Source organism: Carassius auratus, chromosome 11, assembly GCF_003368295.1.
Source record: "Carassius auratus strain Wakin chromosome 11, ASM336829v1, whole genome shotgun sequence".
NCBI lineage: Eukaryota > Metazoa > Chordata > Actinopteri > Cypriniformes > Cyprinidae > Carassius > Carassius auratus.
The window spans coordinates 3,491,977-3,515,490 of NC_039253.1; the positions used below are offsets into that span (position 1 = coordinate 3,491,977).

The following is a 23,514-nucleotide window of genomic DNA, read 5'->3' on the forward strand; positions in this document are numbered from 1 at the left end:
CATCTCAGATGGCCTGAGCTTGAGGACATCTTCAGCATTTTTTTTTTATTTTTTTTACTTTTAGGCGAACTATTCCTTTCAAGTATAGACACTTTTGTAAATGTTCAGGGTTTAGACACACTCTCTCTTTTTTAAATCCAGATTAAAGACATCTCTTTAGCCAAGCATTCACACCGTGTATCTCATAACATTTTACCTATAGTTATATCTGATCAAATGCACATTATCATTCTTTTGCATGGATTAAACATAATTTTTTCCTTGGTTGGAACAGCAGCTACATTCATTTTTCTCTATTTGCTTCTCTGTTTCTGGCGCAGTATGGGCATAGCGAGTTAACTATGAATTACACAAGCTTCAGTCTGGATCCAGCCCTTACAAAGACCAGAGATGACCAGAGACCTGAGAAGAGATGATGCCAACAGAGGCACACTGTACATTGTAAAATACTTTCTCGCAAGATAACTAAGCAATTCATAGTGGAAACAAGCACTAGACTCGAGTGAAGAAATGTGTATAAATCATTCATACAGCAAACTGAATGTGGCCATTTCATTGAGGAACAATTCACACAACAGACATTTTGTGTTTAAGGACTAAAAGCTCATTCGTCAAGTTTTAATACTGAGAAATGATAAAAACCTTGACATCAAATCATCTACTCTATTCCAAAGAGCTCCAGCATTTAAAGGGACCCAAAAAAGAAAATTCTGTCATTAATTACTCACCTTTTTGTTCATTTGTTCATCGTCAGAGCATAAATTAAGATATTTTGGGTGCATTCAGAGTGCTCCATTGACAGCAAGGATCCTTACAATGTCAAGGTTCAGAAAGGTAGCAAAGACATCGGTAAAATAATCCACGCGACATCAGGGGTTCAACCGTAATTTAACCTAGCTATGAGAATACTTTTTATGCACTTTATTCAACAATTCATCTCCTCCACATCACCATTTTGGAGAGTATACATTAATGTATATCCTACGCGGATATGTTGTTTACACTCAGATCAAAATGTAAACAATGTAGAGCAACAAAAACGAAACTATGATATTGTGTGTTGGTGCAGATGCCAATATCTTCAATGTTATATATGGTGTGAATAGGACTTAAAGGGACAGTACACCAAAAATATTTACTCACCCTTAAGTTGATCCAAACCAGAGTATCTTTTTTTTCTGTTGCACACAAAATATATATTTTTTGAAGAATGCTTGTAACCAAATATCTGAAGGTAGCCATTGACTTCCATAGTATGGACAAAAAAACCTAATGGCTACCGTCAACTGTTAGGTGAAAGAATTTAAATTTTGGGGTGAACTGTCTCTTTAAGGATCATTATTTTGCAGGATTTTGCTTTAAATATTGCCAAAAAATTCAAAGTATCAGCTGAAAAAAAAAACAAGAAAACAAATGACGCATTGAGTTTTGAACAAAAGAGCATAGAGCTTTTATAATTATTAATATCAAGTCCTTTACAAATAGTCACCGTGTACAGCAGCCTTTTGCATGGCAAGTTTCACAGAGTCCAGAATTCATCAATGCAACGTGTGCTGCAAGCCCTTACGAATCCGTCTCCCATGCCAAGACAGGGATCAGATATTTTTGAGATATGTTCTTTCATCTCCTCCTCTAGAGATCAAATCAACAGTCTTTGAATTAAAAAAAAAAAACAAACATTTGAGATCAAACACAAATGTATCAGATAGTGTTTTGTTGTCTCCTTTTAAGTCGCATGAGACCGTGCATATGGAGCGCAGCGAGTACCTCGCACAGATTCACTCAGGCATCGAACTGAAGCATTGTCATGCGACTTTTACGAATGCTTATTTAGTGAATCTCACAACATCTCATGTCCAGGTCATATTTCAACCCCCAAAAAATAAAAATAAAGATTGCATAAAGAGAAGGAAACCTATTTAAGGATCACTCAGATATTTTGCATTGTGACATTTTCATGATTATGCACATTTAAACTACTGTAAGGTTTTTACTGTATTGCATTAGAAAAATACTGAAATTGTGTTTAAATAAAAATTAAGAAAATATCACGGTTCAAAAAAAAAATATAACAATAACAACTAATAATGTATTAATTATTAATTCCAATGTTTAATTATTAGCTAAGTCCTAAGGACGTCACAATGCAAATTTCTTATTCTTTTTTTGGGGCTGAAATATTCTGATATTCACTCAATTAGCATGTTCTATATATTTAGCTGTTTATAGTGATGCTTCTGAAAAGGTACAACAAACTGCACGTAATCTTCTCCAATTAGAGTCATTTTCTACTGGATAATGAGATGATAGTTACTTGCATGGGCTGAGAACATCATGTTGCATTCATAATGATCTACAGAAACTACACAATGCTAGACGGGTCTATTAGCAGAAGAGTAAGAGCTGTAAACCTGATCTAGTCCTGACCTAAGTGTGTTGGTTTACCAAATCAGTTGAGCTCCCTTGCTAGTGAAGGGTGTGGATGTGTGACTGTGTGTGAGCGCGAGTCAGTCTCTTGCACGAGGCGGTTGGTAATATTGTTGTGTCGGTCGAGAGCGGCGAGGCTGTCCATCTCCTCCTCTTCGAAATTCAAGTGAATTCTCATAGTAAACGTCTTCATCATCCTGTAAAGAAGTTACCAGGAATGAGTGACTAATGTTACTGATAATGCAAATCTACCGCAAACAGAAGAAAGACTGGACGTTAAATAAACAATAATAATAATAATAAACTAAGTACTATAATAGTAAAAACAAATGATGCTTGATGTCTTTTGATGATGTCTTTTCCCGCCCTCATGTCTCTCACCCACTTCACTTCCTGTCTAAATACAGGGCAAAAACGGCAAAATATAAAGACAGACAGACTGGTCTTGAAATAAATAAAACACCACCAAAAGTGTAAATTTGGGAATTTAAAAAAAATAAAAAAAATAAATAAATAAATATATAATTTAATAAAACATTTTTTGAAAATAAATAAATAAAAATGATTTAAATAAGACAATTAAAAAATTGTATTAAAAAATATATACTTAAAAAACAGTACAGTACTATAATGTACAGTATAATAGTAAAAAAGTGATAAAGTAAATATTTTCCAACTAATATTTCAGACATATTTATACAAATATTTTTTCACAGTATTGGGTCTTTATACAAAATAAATAAATAGACCTTTTAAATTTTAGGATGGGGGTCCCTTGCACAAAAATGTTCAAAAAAGTCCTGGCATAAGTGTAAAAATATGCAACAAATATTGGGCAAATATAATACATATTTATTAGACTTAAATCTAAACTTATAAACAAACAAACGAATCAATGAATGAATGAGGCATTTATATAGCGCTTTTTATTGTGCATTGCTGTACACCCAAAGTTTGCTTTACAATCATATGACTGGGTCTCTCTGCAACCACCACCAAAAATAAAGAAAGAAAGCAAGAATATTTAAAAGCACCATTTCTCTCACTTTGGTACATTGTTCCCAAATGATATGGTTTCTAAAAGAAAGTATCTAAGGAAGCAGCAAGTTATTGAACAGCCTTCATTCACGTTGTCACTTGAGGTGCTTCAAAATGCTCTAGGTTTTGTAAGAGAGCTCAAGGTTTGGAGCTCAATCTGTTGCTTACCCACACATCCATGTGCAGAGGTTTGATATTGTGAAGCAGAACTTCTTCACAGTTTCCGTAGTCGCTGAACACAACCACAGCCGTGGATCCAGACGGGTGGATGGCGTCGATTCTCGCCCGATAAAACTGCCAACAATATACAAAGATGTTTTACAAACACACAAACGGGGAAAATGCAATAAAAACTATATAAAGTGCAACAGTCGTGATTCAGGAATTAAAAGCTCCTTTAATTTTCTCCACAGGGAAATTGATTTTAAAAAAAAGAAAGCTATAATGAATACTTTTCATTTAACTTTTTCATTAGTCAATCTTGTTGGCTGTTACAGTAAAAAGAGTTCCACAGGTAATGCTCATTTTATATGCAAAGATGTTAGCCAATCACAGCAGAGCAGACAGGCCCCTCCCAACAGAGCATTCAAATAAAAATAAACATTTATATCTAAATTATGATAGTTTTTATTAACAAACTACACTAAGATTATAATCTCAGCTCAGGAAATGTTATAAAATATTAATGCATTTAATGACCACTTTAAATCTTATTTAACAGCATAATTCCTGGTGAAAAACTACATTATCCATGACTCAATATAGAAAAGCTGGTCTACAAATCTACATGCATATAGATACATACATATGTATATTTGGCAGTAAACTACAAATATATTGTATAGATCGATCACCAATTTTAAAGCATAATTTTAAATCATTTGCAAAGAATCATGGGATTGTAGTTTTTTCTGGTTTGATTCACAGCTTATAACACTTTAATAGAGATTTCCCTTTGAGAGAGAGAGAGAAAAAAAAAAAAACTTCCAGACCCAAAGCCACGTGAAAATAATGCTAATGACTGACCTTATTGTCTTCCCAGTAGAGCGCTAGACACTGGTCACCAGCTCTCCAGTCTACGTGATTATTAGCGTCCATCATCTCTCTCTGACCTTTGATTGGTCCGGATCGTTTCTTGGGGGCGGAGTTATGCATATTGGTTTGTTTTTGAGGCGGAGCTGAAGACTGCGACTTGATTGGACCGGTGCGTCGGTGATCTAGATCACCATTAGGGAGCTGCGCATTTGAAACCCCGCCCACTTTGATGCACTGACCCAATCCAGGGTCTTGCGAAAAGTCTTTTTTCATTGCATCCTGGGAACGCTCAAAGTAGCCTGAATTGGGTCTTTCCGGCTTGCCTTTCCTTCTGTTGTCCTTCTGATCCAGGCCAGCAGGATTTGAGAACTTGGGTGCCACGGATCCATTTGATTGGTTTTTCCTAAACGATGCAGATCCTGTCCCATCCTGCTCTTTCAATCCGCCGTTATGTGGTTCCTGCTGGAAGCTTTTTGACCCGCTATATTCCTTACCAGAGCTACCCTGCTGTTCCCTAGACTTCCCCATTGAGGTGTATGTTTGTCTAGCATCTTGAGACTCATTCTTCCATCGCTCTGATCCTCCTCTTCCCGTTCGCTCTTCCCTGTCCCTCCATTTCTGTGGCTGGGATGAGGCCACACTGGGTTTAGGAAATTCTCCGTCCTTCTGGAAACGTGGAGGCCTGTCGTTTCTCTGCGAGCGTCCCTCGTTTCGGGGAGGGTGCTTGTACTGGGTGGCATCTCTGGACATTTGATCGGTGCTGGGGAATGTCATCTTAAATGGGTGATCATGTAGTGAAGGTTGGTTCTTAGACTCTAGAGGGTTAATTATGAGAAAAAAAGTAAAGAAACTGATTACAAATTGTAAATGTAGTAAAGGCCTATGATGAAAAACGTGTGGGAGTGAGTGGTGCAGATTCAGTTTTTTGTGGTTTCAGTTCTGAAAATATAAATAATTTTATATTTAGCATTTTGTACAAATTTTAATAAATGATTCAGCTTTTAAGAATTCAATTGATTAGAAAGGCTTTTTGATCATTAAAATTTAATTACACCATTAAAATAGAATCCTAATAATAATCAAAAACTAAAAATAAAATAAGTTTCTTTCATAAAAAAATTTGTTTTAATAATATATGTAATAATAATGATAACAACTTATACAATTTTATTTTTTATTATTGTTATTAGGATTCTGTCCGATCGCTACCATTTTGTTTACTTAAATGAGGAGTCATCTCATTTATCATTAGTAAAATATGGAGTGCCACAAGGATCCGTCCTAGGTCCCCTTGTATTTTCAATATACATGTTGCCCCTTGTTGGATCAGCAGTTATGCTAATGATGTCTCTATTTGTTTCTATGTTTTGCCACGGGTAACTAGGATTTACACAAGCTCCAGTCTGGATCCAGAACACCTGAGAAGAGATGATGCTGACCCTCAGAGGACCCCAGATGATGCTAACCTTGAATCAACAAACAGAACTAACAAATATTGATACAAGTGTGACTGCATCATATAATAATTATGAATTATTAATAAAATTAATAATGTTCATCGTCTGGCTGACTACATCTTGTATTAATTTTTCTGAAAAATCCTGTCATACGTGCACAAACTGACAGTCACCACTTATAAGCTATTACTAAATATTGTAGAAACATAATTTTCTGTAAAGGTGCTTTGTAACAATTTGTATTGTAAAATGCGCTATACAAATAAACTTGAATTGAATAAAAATATACTATAATATATACTATTAATAATTTAGTGTTAAAATGAATAAGTTTAACTATTTTTTAATTTGATAAATCAATCAAGTTTTCTTTTTGATTACTAAACATTTAATGTAACTATTGAAAAGGGATTTCAGTAAAATTATAATGAAAAAACAATTTCGGGGGGGGGGGGGGGGGGGGTGGGGGGTTGTTACAAATTGTTGTTACATTTAAAGTTTTATGATTCTAATCAGTCACACGCTTTTGATCAATTTATGGAAATTTTATGCAATCATTAAAAGAGCCTGGAGAAATGAAAATTTAAATTGAATTTAGAAACATTAAAACCCGAAGAAAAAAAAAATGTAATGCTGATAAAACTATTACTTTCTATGCCAATCAATTAAATGGCACATTTCCGTATTTGTGAAGAAAAGCTCAGAAAAGACCATTCAAAACCAATGAAGAGACTGTTTCCTGTTGTTTTGCATATTTTTTGCATCTTGCACCATGAACATCACGACATGCATTTAAATAACCTTTTATGATGTGGGGAAATGCGGCAAAAGAACAAGCGGTAATAAAGTTCATTCAAGAAAGTTCATTCAGTCTCTTCACAGAAACATCGCCTTAAATGCAGGACACAGTGATGATGCAGGGCACTTCAAAAGCACAATTACAGTGTGTTTCATGTCATTCTGACTCAAAGCAAGAGCATGAATGTTAAACAACAGCACTGAAAGAGCGGAAGACGACAAACCATTTCTCCACATATTAGCCCTGTCTGTTTTCTCCTAAAGCCATATGTCAGGCAGAGCTTACCAGCCACAGAGACTTATCTAAAGCTGACTAATAGAGCGCCTTCATTTGGGACTGGCCATCTGTTTGACGCCGCACAGTTCTGCAGCCCACTGGGACTTCAACATAAGAGGAGATTTAAAAAAATCCAGATACAATGTTCCCATTATTAAGATTGGTTCCGTTGCAAATGCAGAAGGAATAAAGCAAATCACACAATCGTTTTAATGCAATCATTTAGTCATTTTTGCAAAATAACCTTAAAATGAAAAAAGGTTTGAAGAGTTTAATCTAAAGATTATAAGAATAAGAATAGTTGTTCCATAACTAGGGTTACGATTTGTATCGATTCCTAGTTTAGATTCCAATAAGATATAAATACAGTAATCCAATATATATATAAAAAAAGTCAAACATTTATTGTGTCTTTTTGCAAAGCTTTCTGTTGCAGCTGAATAACATGAGCAAAAATCAGCAGCCTACAGAACACTTACAAGAGGAACTTTTGCCAATGCATTTTTACAAAAATATCACAGCAAAAACAACTAGACGTTTATCATTTTCAAATTTTAGAGTGTTACTATCAGGCTGCTTTTTCTTTAACACTGAACGCATGCAGATCTAAAAATACTGCACATGTGTGTTTTTTTTCTCATCTGTTTACGTTCACTTAACACAAAAACAGCTGTGTTTATGATGATATACTGACGTAGTTTTCTGCATACTGGACGATAAATATAAAAGACGTCAGTTCCGGTTCAAAGCAATCTTTTCTGCAGCGGAAATGCATGGAACGGTTCGAGAGCGGACACAAACCGCTGCTCTCTGTGCTCACATTTCAGAAGTTAGCAAGTTTGGTGGCTAAAGTAAACAATCTGTTATGGTGCATTCACACCAAACGCGAATAAAGCATTAAGCACGAGTGATTTACATGTTAAGTCAATGCAAAGATGCAAATAGACATTCTGCGGAATCACGTCTCATAAAGACGTGATTCACGCGAAAGACAGCGCGAATTGAGCGTTTTGGGCATTCTGACCTTGTAAAATGCCAAAGTTCAGATATTTTAACTCTAGTGATAGGCGCGAATCACGCATTTCAGGCCGCGTTAACCAATCAGGAGCTTGCTGTAGTAGTGACGTGATTACAATGTAGCGAGCAGTGGGAAATCTGAAACAACAATGGAGGACAACGTTTTAAAAATACTTTCAAAACTACATTTCATGGCACAATAACAGTAATATTTTGAAATTTATCCGAAAAAATGGTGGTTGAAATAACAATTCTGCATTAACTCAACTGGTTGAAGCCCCTCCCATGATGCAAATTCGGGTCTCACCTCAGTCGTGGTATTGAGGGTGGAGAGAGCACTGGTGATTCCCTCCCCACACCTACAATACCTTCTGGACCTGAGACTCAAACCAGTAACCTTCAGGTTACAAGTCTGACTTGACTCTCTAACCATTAGGCCACAACTGCCCCCAAGAAAGGGGAGCTCATTTGCATTTAAAGCAGCATGCAACAAAACAGCTTGCTCTGAAAAGAGCTGTTTTTGACAGGACAAAAAAGGGTGTTTTACACTACCATTGAGAAATTTTAACCAAAGTATGTTATAGACTTTTCATTAGCTCAATTGGTAGAGCAATGTGGTATCAAGCGCAAGGTTGTGGGTTCGATTCCCCAGGAACACATGATATCTAAAAACTGATAGCCTGAATGCACTGTAAGTCGCTTTGGATAAAAGCGTCTGCTAAATGCATTAATTTAATATTAATTTAATTTAATTTAGACTTTTCATTAAGAATCATATCAACTTGTGGAAAATGGACCCCTTTAAACTATTGGAAACTAAAACTACCTGAAAAATTAAGTACTAAAACTTCTTAACCTATAACTAAAAAATAAGTTAAAACTAAACAAATGTATCATAATACTAAAACAAATACAAAGTAATAAATGGAGTAGATACTAAAATAGCACATAAATAATAACACACTTTCTAATTGAAAGGACAAAACCGGCCTTAATAATATCAGAATCCAAAATTGGCCGATTCAGTTATCAAATTTAAAGAAGCACTCATATTGTTAGCATTTTTCATTTTTAAAAGGTAAAACTAATTCTGTGTACCATCAATGGAAAGTGTCCCCATTTTTGACTCCAGGAAGTCAAACAGTGTGCTGGGTCCAGATGGCCTTCCTCCTGCTTCCTCATCCTCATCTTGTCTGAAGCGTCCCCTTCCACGACCCTTTCCTGTTAGAGAACAAATAAACCGTCAAATTCAAAAAGACAAACAAGCAAAGTGGCAATTCCAATCCTGAATCAATGGGTATCATCAATGGCTGTTGCACTAAATAAATGAGAAATATTTCACTTATGTTAAAACTTGTGTATAAATGAATCCTATGAGTTTAGGAAACCAACACAGGCCAGCTCTTATAACATCTACAGACTGTTTTCCTTAAGCAGCTGAATATCTGAAGGTTTCTGGTTCTTTGCTCAGCTCTTGAAGGTTTTACCTCGAGGCGGTGGGCGGCTCTGCTCTGTTTCGGCCACTTTGGGATGGTTTGTTCTGGTGAGCAGGAAGTTGAGGGCCACCTCCATGTTATTGTTGTTATCCAGCAGGGCCTGTCTGGCTGCCTCTCGGTTAAAGCCCATCTCCATGATGTCCCTCAAAGCGCGCTCATCAACCTTGAAGAGACAACAGCAGCAACATGAAACAGCAGAACTTGAGGGTCATCAAAAAATGCATTAAAAATCAAGGACAAAAGAACAGATGTAGCAAACAGAAATCACAAAAACAAAACAGACAGGGGTCACACATCAATGCTCGCGTCAGCCATCGATTCATCTTTTACCAGAAAAGTCATGCACTCTCTTAAAGAGAAATAATGGCATTTAATTATAACAGAGTCCATCATACAATTTTGGGGCACTTGAGGTGTTTTCACAGATTGTTATTTAAGAAAAACAAAAGTGAAAACAGCAGAATTCCAATCCACAAAGAAACTCTTATTTTCTAAGTCTAACTGAAGCACTTTCCATGATGACTTTCTCCTTGAATATGGTTTAAAAGTTTGAGGTCAGCGTGATTTTGTACTTTTAAAAAATTAGAGAATAGACAAATAAGAAATTAGTACATTCATACAGCAAAGATGCATTGAACTGTAATAAAATGACAGCAATGTTACAAAAACAAACGTTATTAGAAATACAGTTTACTGTGAAATTACTATTCAAAGTATCCTCGAAAACGTTTCCACAAAAATAAAGCAGCACAACTGTTTTCAACATAATAATATCAGAAATGTTTCTTAAGCAGCGATTCAAAATATTAGAATGATTTCTGAAAATCATGTGACATTAAGACGGGATGAAAATTCAGCTTTGAACTGAAATAAATGACATTTTACAATATATTCATATAGAAAACACTACTTTTAAATTGTAATGATATTTCACAACATTACAGTTACTAATCAAGTAAATGCATGATTGGTGAATTAAAAAATCTTAAGAATCTTAAAAATCCCCAGATGGTTTGTTATTTTTCTGTGCGACACAACGTCATTTTGACATTTCGTGAAGAAAATGCATAATGAGGGATGCATGTCTGTGTAAAACTCACCGTTATGATGCATTTAAGTGTTTTGGCCTGTCTTATCATCAACACATGTGATCACTTAGTAAAGTAACAACACTAAATATAGTAGTGATGCTTTTTTTTTTAAACAGACCCACTGGTTTCTGAAAGTCAATGGACAACTAACAAGTGATCAAACCACAGCGGTTTTGTTCTCAGTGAGGACTGACGAAAAAATGGCATATTTCACTGAACTAGATGTTAGATCTGAAGATATTATAATTAAGTTCAGTCTGTTTGGATCTTCTCCCTGATTTTTTAATGAGGAACAACTTCAAACTGCAGACAAAGCACTAATTTCTCCATCTTTTTATGATGATCTTTGGATCTCACCAAATCTCTGTAAACTCCTTCTGGCTTGTTCTCCGTCCAGGGCTTTTCTCTCTCTTCTTGTCTTCTTTGATAGGTGTCTCGGCTCTTGTAGGTGGATCCTGGATTGGCGAGGTTTCCTCCTGCATTGCCTCCACCGCCGAACGTACGCATCTATCACAAACCAAAGAGAAAAGACAACAGATGCACGATGAAAAACAGCAGACACTGGTGCATCTGCAGCAGTTTCAGAACCGATTTTAAAAGGACACGATGATCAGTGTTTCTGGACATCATAAGTGTGTTTTAAAATGAGTTTTGAAACACAGCCCAGGTGCTGCTGAGACCAAGAGTTTAATCATTTATGTGGTGTTCACTTGTAATTGCACACTCAAAACCAAACATTTCTTAATTAAATATCAGAGAATATTAAGTTCACCCATGGCCTCAGGACGCAGTCATGAGAACCAACAAATTCAATTACATATTGCTTTAATACATCAATATTTCATTATCAAAGGTGATACCTTGTTGCAGGGGATGAAAATCATATTTATTCTGAATTGAAATGGCACAATGCAAAGCACTGAAATCTGAGGGTTATGTGTACATTAACAGTCAAATGTTTGGAATAATTATGATTTTAACATGATTTTAACATGAAAGTAATCTCTTCTGCTCACCAAGGCTGCATTTATTTGCTCAAAAATGCAGCAATGATGATTGCAATTTTAAAGTCTCATATTTGAATATATTTAAAAAAATATATATATTTATTTTCTGAGAATTCTTTGATTAATAGAATGATTAATGGACATTAATCTGAATCAGAATGTTTGTATTTTCTGCTTCTTTTGGTCAATTTAATAGACCCTTGTGGACAAAAGTATACATTTTCAATACCTTTTTTTTAATTACTGAAACCAAACTTTTAAATAATAATGTATAACAGTTTCTCCAAAAATATAAAATCAACACAACTGTTTTCAATATTGATGACAATCATCATGTCAGACTGATTTCTGAAGATCATGTGACACTGAAGACTGGAGTAATGATGCTGAAAATACAGCGGAGCATCACAGGAATAAATTACAATTTAACATAAATTCACACAGAAAGCAACTGTTTTAAATTGTAATAATTTTTCAAATTTTTACAGTATTCCTATACAACAAATGCAGCAAAGAAGAGATTTCGTTACAGTAGTGCACATTAATTTCATCTTCATATGGTCATAGGGTGGGCTAACTGTTCAGATTATTCATGTCTCATAAAAGACGACAGCACACCTCTTTGCTCTTGGCGATCTCTGCGATAGCAGCGATTCTTTGTTTCTCAAACTCATCGTTGTCGTCAGCAGATCTGACAGTGTTGGTGCTCTGCAGGGTCTTCCTCTGATCCAGAGCTCTGCTGTCCACCTGCTCCTTCTGAGCACATCTCTACAGAGACACGACACACCATCCATCAACCTCAAAAACATCCAGAAGGTCAAAGGTCACAATGAAAGAAGTTCTGACCTGTCCAAAGGGAACAAATGGAGGGGGTCCGCCTTCTGCGCCGATGTTTCTTCGGCTGTGTTTGGCCAGGCTCTTTTTTGGGAAAAAGTTGAACATTGGATGTAATGTAACATTCAAGTGAATCCAGACTAGTGTTACTTTAATATCACTGAGATATGATTATAGTTTTTTACCTGTTGTAATATTATCTTTTAATACTGTTTTTCATTTCTAAGTGTTAATAATTGTGCTTTATTTTATATGTATTACGTTAATTTCAGTTTTAGTTATTTCATTAAAGTGAAATGAGAAATGATGCCTTGACAAATAGCGGAAATAAAAGTTGTTGTTTTTCAGTTAATGTTGAATTTATTTCAAACAATGATTTTTTTTTTTTTTATGGTTTTCAGTTTTAGTTCATTATAATAACCCTGATCTATGAAAGAGAATGATCTTCGGACTGAAGTTATTTACTCATCAAGATGAATACAGCAATGCGTCTTCAAGCTATCTGGCTTTGATTGAGAATTAAAATAAAATCATCTGTTGCCAATGTGTCATCCATCACTACCGAAACATGATGGATATTAACAGATGGTTACAGACACAGTGGCTTCTGTTTCTTAAGTTTTAATGAATAGAACCTTTATAGAGGTCACATTCTTCATGTTTGCATCTCTTAATTTTTTCCCTAGAGCTCAGTTATAATGTCAGGGAAGGTTTCCTGCAGTAAAAACGGTTGTAAATTAGTGTAGCTTCATGTTTTACACTAACTCCCTGACACTCAGAACTAAACAGCTTGTGCCATGTCATATTCAAGAATCCTTTATGCAAATGACCTCTGCTGTGATTGGCTAAGATGATTTGGCGCGGGTCAAGTTGGTTTGTTTATAAATGTGGGTGGTGGTATTCATATTATGACTTTTTGGACCAGATCTGGAGATAGTAAATATGAACACACATGATAGAGATTGGATCTCTATTTCATAAAAGCAATAAAAACTAATTTGGTTTGCAACTGTGTGTCATGTACAACTATATCATATATATTATCAGCAAATATTCAAGAAGCTCACCCTCTGAAACTCCCACTTCTCGATCATGTGATCCACTTCGCCTCCGAGAACCGAGATCTTGGAATCGTCCAATAGCAGAAGGCCATTTTTAAGCTGGACGGCCCCCAGGAGCTTCACTTTGGTTCCAGGAGGAGTGTTCAGACTGAAAGCGGAGCAGAAATCACATTAAAGTGTTAAATCAATTGCTTTCTTTTTTGTAAATATATATAAATAACAGAAACAATGAAAACTTTGGATTAAGAAGCGTTTTTTATGTTTTCCTCTTCTGCTCACCAAGGATGCATTTAAAAAATACAGTAAAATCAGTAATATTATGAAATATTATTATGATTTAAAATAACTGTTTTCTACTTAAATATATTTTTAAATGTATTTTATTCCTTTGATGCGAAGCTGAATTTCCAGCATCATTACTCCAGTCTTCAGTGTCACATGATCTTAAAAAATCATTCTAATATACTGAGTTATTATTATTATTATTTTCAGTTTAACTGTAACAAAGTCAAAGTCTTAATATTCCTAAAAAAGGCGTATTTCCTTTAGGAAAATATAATTTCAGAATGTTTCCTTTTGATTTGTGGTATAATGTGACCCAGGGATTTCTTGAGAGAGATTTCCTCATATTCACCCCAAAAATAGGTCAGTTTTCTTTTTTTGGAATCTGCAGACTTTCCCCCCCAAAAAAAGGAGAATTAAAAAAAGAATTAAAAATTCATAATTGCACTTCTCTGCTTTACTTGCTTCTATTTTCTGGTTGTCAATCAGGTTTCTCCTGCGATGTGCTCCAGCTTTAGTTAGTGTGGGGCATTTGCTGTAAGTTGGGATTAAGAACTGACTGTTTGACTTTAATTAAAGATTAAAGGAGGAGAAGGGATGGATTGAGAGAGAGGAAGAGGAAGAAACTATATTTCCCCTCACAAACACTCTAATACCCCGAGGAGAGAAGTGGAGCAGTGAATTTTCCAAAAAATGCAGGCTTATTTCCTCAAATGTGTCCCCTTGCCGGCACCCTGATCAAATGTTAATGCACCGCTCTGCACTGCAGAAGCAGCTCCTGCTAAAAATACATCACACGCACACCTCCCCGCTCTCCTACACACCAAATAAACTCCAACTTCCCCGGCTCCTCTCATTAGAAGAGCAGTACAGCACTCAATGTGTGACGTGACCAGCGCAATTACACTTTCCTGACCGCTTCATCGACTCAAAGCCACTCACAGGGAGGCAGGATCCGATACCAACTCTCTGGAGATGTCAGAAAATCCACTGTTTGTTCCAGAACACTGCTTCTGTTCTTTCAAACAATCGCACTAACGTTTGAAGGTGAAATAATTATTGGAAATGACTGACACTAAACGGAGCTTTAAAAATAATAACCAAAGTCAAAGTTGAAATAATGCATGTCCTTTCTGTGAACGAATGAAGAAAGCGATGGTTTCATTTGCATGCACTTCTTTTGAAACGAACGGAATGAAACACTGAAAAGTTTAGCGTTGATACGTTTGATGCATTTTCTTTTTCAGGATTCTTTGATGAACAGAAACTTAGCATTTATTTGAAACTGGACTATTGCTTTGTGAAATAATTACAGGTGAAATGATTTTAAACTTGAATGGTGAAAACAACCAAATCAAACTACAATTCATAAGTGTCTTCACAGAGACTTTAAAATAATGCATGTCCGTTCAGTGCTTGAATAAAGGAAGCTTTGGGTTCGGACGAACAGTGGAGAGTTTGATTCTGCTTGTTAGCGACAGGGATGGATGTAGAGAGAGAGCGAGCCGAGGAACAGACGAATATAAAGAGAGCTCTGTTCTTCAAACGGCTCGACCTGAAGCCGCTGGCCGACGGCCATCACAACGGCTGATGCCCGGCCAGAGCGGTAATGGAGACACGGGACTGGTGAGGTCTGAAAATGGGGTTAAAGGAAGGGGAGGACAAGAAAAGGGCAGACAAAGGTTGTTTGAGTTTGAAGAGGCTTTACAAGATTACACCGTGTCACATTTACAAGACTGTAAAGTATTACAGGAATAGGTTTTCCAAGAAAATACTATTTCAGTTGTTTCTACTTCAAAATCTCAGGTTTAACTTGATGTGTTAACGGCAGTTTCTTTGTAATCGTTTCAAATTAAACCTTAAACCATAGGAATAGCTTTCCTAACAGTGAATATTAGCTGAAAATGTGTTCACCCTAATGACAACCGAGATTTAGATGACTTTGTTTCTTCATAAGATTTGGAGAAATGTAGCATTGCATCAGTGTCTCATCAATGGATGCTCTTCAGTGAATGGGTGCCGTCAGAATGAGAGTCTGATAAAATCATCACAAGTAATCCACAGCCACTCCAGTCCATCTGTTAACATCTGGAGAAGACAAATCTACATGTTTGTAAGAAACCGATCCATCGTTAAGATGTTTTTAAACCTCAAAGCATTGCAATACAAGTCCATAATAGCACTTCCTGCAATGCAAAGTCTATCTTCTGTTGTCTCTCACACCAACATCCAAACAGCTGATAAAAACATCACGAAAACCCACAGCCGGAGAAGCCAAAAGCTGTGGGTTTGTAAGAAACAAATTTATCAAGATAATTTTTTTAACTTCAAACCAGCTGAAATGCAAGTTTTCTAGTCATCTGGTCTGAATCAAGAGAGACATCTGCATAGATCAAGCACTGTTTACAGGCAAAAACAGATCTAAACAAATCTGGGGCTTGATTTTGATGTGGGAGACAACGGAAGATAGACTTTGCATCGGAGGAAGCGTTATTATGGACTTGTATTTTGGCCAGAAGCAATGCTTTTAGGTTTAAAAATATCTTAATGGATTCGTTTCTTACAAACATGCAGATTTAGCCTCACAAGATGTTAACTGCTGGACTGGAATGCTGTGGATTATTGTGATGTTTTTATCAGCTGTTTAGACTCTCATTGTGACGGCACCCATTCACTGCAGAGCATCAATTGAAGAGACACTGATGCAATGCTACATTTCTCCAAATCTGATGAAGAAACAAACTCATCTTTAACTTGGACCATCTTAGGGTGAATAAATATTTAGCAAATGTACATTTTTGTATGAACTATCATGGATCATGAAAATTTTTATACTAGGGTTAATCATTTGAACATACTCCTACACAAGTGTTAAAATTAGGGATGTAACTCGTAATGCATTTGTATAATCAGTTGATTTAAGCGGTTGACAAGCAAAAAAAAAAAAAGGTTAATTATAGTGGTGCATAATTCAATGCAACAAGAAAGACACATTCTTGGCATGCAACCTGAATCTGACACTATTTTCCTCATTTCAAATTGACACTGATGTTTAGTTTGGAGAAAAAGAGCCTGAAGTAACCTGAAAAGCAGCGCGATCGCACGACCCTGAATGACTCTGTAGTGCCGTGAACATCATTTCACAGTGAGAAACCCTTTAATGCAGCTCCCCACTACATCAAAACCTCTTTAGTATGGCTCAAGGCAATTACAGGAGCTCTTTATCATATAAAGAGCTGTGTTTAATCAAATAGCAGGTTTTTGGCCTCATTATGGGCCACTTCACTGTGTCTGACGGGCCGAGACATTACTTCATTAAATCATACGGCGCAATTAGACGTGCTTCAATTAAATGTCTGAGGTACTTGATTTTACAGCCACTCGTTCACAAAAACGGAGTGAGGGATGTATAAAACTACAGCTACTTGCCAAATCTTTACTTTTACGCTTTAATGTAGCGTTTGACAGCAATAAACCTGAACAAATTAGCTAAAATATCTAATAAACAAACAGAAACTTTCTACAGAACTCTGCGGGCACAGATTCCACATCACTCATTCGATGTAGTGTGCATAGTAAGCATACTTCCTGAATACTTGGAAAACCCACATGCATTTGCCAATATATTTACTTTAACCACGTGAAAAACTGTATCCCACAATGCAATGCTCTTGAGCTTGACACACGAATGAAACTTAAGGAACATCATTTTTAACATCTGTTTTTTTCATCATTAGATTGAAAAAATACTACATTACTGTATTTATTTATGAGATGATAACTGGACACCATCTGCTAAATTAAACATGCAACATAATAAGGTCATGTAACAACACTGCAGCATAATGCTCTTTGATTATTTAACGCTGCACGTTGCATACTATATCACATACTATTAAATAATAACAGGTGCTAAGTTTGGAGTCAGTACTATTAAAGAAATGAACACTTTTTCAGCAAAGGTGCATAAAATATATCATCATTTATACTGTTTCAAAAGGTTTCTATTTCAAAGAACTGCTATTCTTTTCAACTTTTTCATCAAAGAATAGTGAAAAACATATTGCATCACAGTTTCCACAAAAAATATGAAGCAGCACAACTGTTTTGACCACTGATGATAATAATAAATGTTTTCTGAGCAGCACATCTTCATATTAGAGTGATTTCTGAAGATCATATGACACTGAAGACTGGAGGAATGATGCTGAAAATTCAACTTTGATCACAGAAATTAATTATAATTAAACATATATTCACATAAAAAAGCCATTTTTGAAATGTAATAATATTTCACAATTTTTACAGTTTCTTGGTTAAATAAATATAGCCTTGGTGAGCAAAACAGATGCTTTTCAATAACAATTAAAAACTTTTGAGTTGAAGTGAACATGTAGTATGAAGTAGTTTTACATGGAAGACAGAGCCAGTGAAATCACCTACAACCCTGATTAGTCATCTACTAATTAGTGAACCAATTTTACTTTCAGCTTTAATATTTTTATTGCAAGAGAATAAATGAATTTTAAATGGAAGAGAACTTCTCAGAATGATTTCAGCCCACCAGACATGAGATGTCAGCCTGATTCACTCCCTTTATTAAAGCAGCAGCCTGACCTTCAGTAAGTCTAATTATACAAGGCTTCCTGAGGACAGAAGTTCTCTTTCCCTATTAGTGGATGCTGATTAACAACTCTCTACTTCCAGGTAGAGCATGTATAATCAAAAGGTGGAAAGGTACAAATATCTGCACGAGCTGTACCTGATTTTGGACATTTGTTTGTACTCGAGGCCGGTGCAGGACGTGTGACCGTCCGTCATCTGCAGACGCAGCATTCTGGGCGCCGCCTGCGACTCCTCGTGATCTTTAGGAGCGGCGACATTACGAATCTTCTGCACCTGAAGGACACACGGGCCACACTCCAACTGCAGGAGAACAGATAAAACACTCAGCTAAAAACACAAAGTAATGCATATAAACAAGTTTTAAGTTTTAAGCTAATAAACAGTTAAATTTTAAATCAGTGTTGCAGAGAAACGCATAGATAACAGTTATTATTCTGCAGTAATGTCATGTCCTTTTGACCAAACTAAATGTTTTTTAACCTCTTCTCCTCTGCTCTGATTCTATCTCTCTTCTTTTATGCTCTCCTAATGTTCTCTTTAATAACAGCGCCATCTTCTGGACAGCATTAGCAGGTGCATGAAGTCTATTAGTAATTATGCATTATGTTAGATTTAGGCTTAAACCAAATTCAGTTTATAATGCTCTACATAAATCAAGCCAGTTATTTTAATACACAAACACACCTTTTCTACTCGTCCACTGTTGATGTCTGTTGGCAGGAAGCTCTTTCCGATTGGTCTCAGATCACTCTGTAATATAAAGTATATAATAGTATTATTTCTGTTCGCTTTCTCAAGGTGTGGCGACTTCTGTAGAGAGGCGAAACCCGAATATACATGATCACATATTGACAAAGACAGACGACACAAAAAGAAAAGGGTAAATATAAAAGGTAATTTCTTAAAGCACTTGCGTTTAGTGCTACTTGGATGATGTCAGTCGGTGATGTTTTCTCCTTCTCTGTTGAACTTTTACACTCCTCTATTCCTTCATCTGTAAGGTACCTGTGTAGAAAAGTGTCTGATTTCAGTCAGGGTTTTTTAATAATCCCAAATATGTGAGGGAAAAAAGAAAGAATCAATGTGAGAAGATCTTGTTTACATCAAAACGCATATTTTGTGCATTTTCTAGAGGGACATCTTCTATCACCGTTGCACTCGCGTCTCGCACAAGAGAGATGCATGCTTAGAAAGACATGTAAAAGTTTAACTTTTTTAAAACATATCTCGAGACTTTATGGTGAGTTTGTTCCCCATCTCGTTTTTAAATTAAAAATGTACTCTGTGTGATTGGCTTTTACCCCTTTGTATTAAACTATGCATGCATACATGATGCTGTTTTGTTTATAGTTGTTTAAGCAACTTAGTTATAATTGGTTTATAAACATTATTTTAAATATTATTCACTTCACACACAGTCATGTTTTTTAATGCTTTGAATAAACGTGCATTAGTTATATTTTGCTCGATGCAAATTTAACTGAAAATTTGCTGTGGCTCTCTGAATTTATTTTGCACTGTCAGTGAAAGTAAAACTAGTAGTGTTTTTTTTTTTTTTACAATGTTTTATTAAAATGTTTATATTTGAATCTGCAGATTTAAAAATCACAATACATATCTTTAAATGTGTTTTTTTAGAAACACCACATTACAGTTTTATTAATATCTACAGTATGAAGTTTTGGACAGAAGGGTTTGGTGATACATCACCTTATTTCTACATCATTTTTCTACATCGTATTTATTAATTGTCTATAAATAATGTCCCTTGACAGTATTTTTATTTATTTATGGACTGATAAAAAGCTCTAAATCCCCTCTGTAAACACCTTTAACATGATTAAGTCCTATATAATCCATATTTCCCCAGTTCATTAATCACAATACATTAAGACAAGCACTTTGGAGTTGCATATATACCACAGTACTTCATTATAACTCTCAATAGGCACAGTACAGTCTGAGATCTCAAGGAAATAAATTCAAGCTCTGAAAACACAAATAAACATCAACTCTTAAAAGGCTGTGAGATGCTAATGAAGTTTAATAGAGCTTTTGAAAGGTGTCATGACAGTCCAGACGGACTGAGTTATAAGAAATCAATGAGAAACATCTCATTGATTTATATGTCATTATATATATATATATATATATATAATACGTATTAATAATTGAAAGTTACTGATAAAGGACTAGCAGTTAATAAATGCTGATTACGATTTAACAGCACCAAACATCCCAAAAGCCAAACAGACAAAGAAACGAGCTAATATAAACTCTATGTTGTTAAGGGATCTTATAAACATGCATAAATACGGCATAAAAGTAAAACTCGTTATTAAATCTGAGCGAGTAAACGAATGTAAACATGAGTTAGCATTAGCAGCATGCTAATCACAGCTAGCGCTCCGCAGAGACTCACCAGCCCTCTTTAATGAGCGATGAGCTCAGATCACACATCTTCACACACACTGAGGAGTCTGCACGGAATCACTGTCTGAAATATTCCTGAAATCCCATCGTGTGCTAATCGGAGTTCATTACTACAGCGTTAGCTCGTGCTGCAGCTGGATAAAGACAGGTGACGTCACGTCTTTCTTCTTCTTCTTCTTCCGTTTTTTGGCGCGTTACATCCTGTCTGTATATCGCCACCTACTGTTGCTGTTCAGTCAAGTCAAGTCTGCTTTATTGTCAGTTCTTCCACATGTACACTATACAGAGAATTGAAATTGCGTTACTTCAGATCCATGGTGTATACAGATAACACTAACAGTAGAGCCTAAAAATCTAGATCAAATATAAAAATATAAAATACAAAATATAAAATACAGCTATACAATAAGGGCATCTAAAAAATAACCAGTGAAGTGAAAAAAAATTGCAGATAAAATATTTTAGTGAAAAAAAAAAAAACAAAAAAAAAAACAAAGAAGAAGCTTCTTCAGTCTGATTAAATTATGTCAGTTTCTATGCTGCAGTTCTGTCATGCAGTCATGGTTTATTTATAATCAATTTCTTTCTTTCTTTTTTTTGCTTTTTATATTCTTACACACGTACAAATATTACTTGAATAATATCATTCATAATACCATATCATTCCTTTTCCCCTCCTCCAGACAAAGATCCAGAATAGGATAGAACCTCCACATTCTATATTTAAATCCTTTCACTTAGTAGCATATTTTATTAAACTTTTTTTTATATGATATTAATTTATCACTTCATCATACCTTGTACAAGTATATATTACATGCTTCACTCTTTCTTTTCCCCACAATTCCCACACTGACCAGACTCAAGTATTCCAATTATTATATTCTTTATTATTCTAGTTATTATTACCTCTTTTTTTTCTATCACTTACACTTCTTTTGGTATTTAAAATTATATACCTTATTATCTGTAATCCATGTGTCCTGCCATTCTTTAATAACATTTTTCTTAAAAAAAAAATAGTTTTAATTTCACCTTTACTTAAAGTAACATTAAAAACTGTTACTTCTCTTTTAAAACCATTTTTTTACACCGAGCAGAATCCAACTACCACTCCTTTTCTTTGCATAATAATATTAATATTTCACACATCAAATCTTCTCTAGAAGACTGCTGTATAGTCAAATATGTTAAAACAGAAACAAACCACTAATCTATTTGCTTTCACTTCCTCTAAACATGTTGGTCATATTATAACAGCAGCTATTTCAACAGCATATATTGACAATTTAGATATTTTAATATCTGGATTATATATTCCTTCTCCTGGAAGTCCTGTTTTAGGGTCTTTAGATCCATCACTGTAAATGTGCATACTCGCATAAAATCTTTCCTGTATATACTTAATTACATTATATTTAATGCTACCCATTTCCTCCCATTCTTATTCCTTATCCAATATCCAATTTCAATTCCAGCAGTTTGAGCGGCTGCATACAATATCTAGGCTGAAATTAGTATGCACACTATAATATGATATGTAGTTATAATAACCATCTCTTTGCTCTGTATCTTGCTTGAAGAAAACTGCAAGTACAATTCTATAGGTCTGAAGAGACCCGTGAAATCACACAAAAGAGAAGGCAGTCAGTTCAGTATTTCAATGTTTGACAGTGCTCGAGTATTGTCTGTTACTGCATATTATAATTCATACTCAGAAAGCAGAACTGAGATGGAATTTATTGCAAGATTTCAGATGCACGTGCAGACTATGTGTTCCAGGCATGTTTTTAATCAATAAAGATTTCTTAAAATAGTGTACAGATCTTGTCTAGTCTCATTCTTGTGATCTCGTGTCCGGTCTCAGACTTCATCCTTCACTTTGATGTCGCTTAAATCTGTTTCAACGTGTTTACACATTTGATTATTTTTGCATTTTAATCTGGCCTGCATGCCAACCCAGAAGATTAATTATTATTATTATTATTATTATTATACTGTTCTCTAATGTAATTTTCATAGGTGTTTTTGCTTAAAGCATTAATATCACAAAATTGTTATACATTTTGATAAGATGTGTACATTGTGATGAAACTGTAGGTATAGGGGCCACTTTTAAAAGTCTTAGGGACCCCAAAATACTAGAGCCGTCCCTGCCGCCATCTTTAGACTGGAGTGTGAGCAGCAGATTGACATCAAAGGAAGTAGAACAAAATAAATCAATTAAAACTTTGATTAACTACCGTAGACATAATATACATGCTAAATTCCTTCACTTAACCCAGTGCTTTTAAAATAATTTATAAATAGATTGTGTACTCTGCCAGATGTTTTAAAATGTATTTTATTCCTCTGATTCCAAACTTTTTTTTTATCATCATTACTCTTCAGTGTCACATGATCTTCAGAAATCATTCTAATATGCTGATTTACTGCTCAAGAAATACTTTTTATTATTAGAAATGTTAAAAATGGTTGTGCTGTTTCATATTTTAGTGGAAACTGTGATTCAAATATATATATATATATATATATATATATATATATATATATATATATATATATATATATATATATATATATAAATGAAAGTATCAATTCTCTGATTAAATTTCAGCACTGGAAGTAATTAGAC

At 35.1% G+C, this 23,514-nt stretch overlaps 1 protein-coding gene across 1 annotated transcript; it reads right to left on the reverse strand.

Moving 5' to 3' along the window:
- Positions 1–1,426: 1,426 nt before the first annotated feature.
- On the reverse strand, positions 1,427–21,062 carry LOC113110799 (tudor domain-containing protein 3-like). Its single transcript, XM_026274982.1, has 13 exons — positions 20,869–21,062; positions 19,361–19,451; positions 19,131–19,196; positions 18,583–18,746; positions 13,545–13,686; positions 12,490–12,561; positions 12,262–12,411; positions 10,994–11,143; positions 9,537–9,708; positions 9,148–9,270; positions 4,492–5,315; positions 3,634–3,759; positions 1,427–2,624 (listed from the first exon to the last, which is right to left on the reverse strand). The coding sequence occupies exons 1-13, from the start codon at positions 20,904–20,906 to the stop codon at positions 2,508–2,510; spliced, it is 2,235 nt and encodes a 744-aa protein (XP_026130767.1). The 5' UTR covers positions 20,907–21,062; the 3' UTR covers positions 1,427–2,507.
- Between the last annotated feature and the right edge of the window lie 2,452 nt (positions 21,063–23,514).

What these genes read in the sequence shown, in the direction of transcription:
- LOC113110799 (XM_026274982.1), bottom strand. Translation starts at nt 20,906, where the DNA reads ATGTGTGATCTGAGCTCATCGCTCATTAAAGAGGGCTG. An exon ending in TCGCTCATTAAAGAGGGCTG is followed by an intron (nt 19,452 to 20,868) that starts GTGAGTCTCTGC and finishes TTTTCTACACAG; the next exon opens with GTACCTTACAGATGAAGGAA. An exon ending in ACAGTGGACGAGTAGAAAAG is followed by an intron (nt 18,747 to 19,130) that starts GTGTGTTTGTGT and finishes GTTCTCCTGCAG; the next exon opens with TTGGAGTGTGGCCCGTGTGT.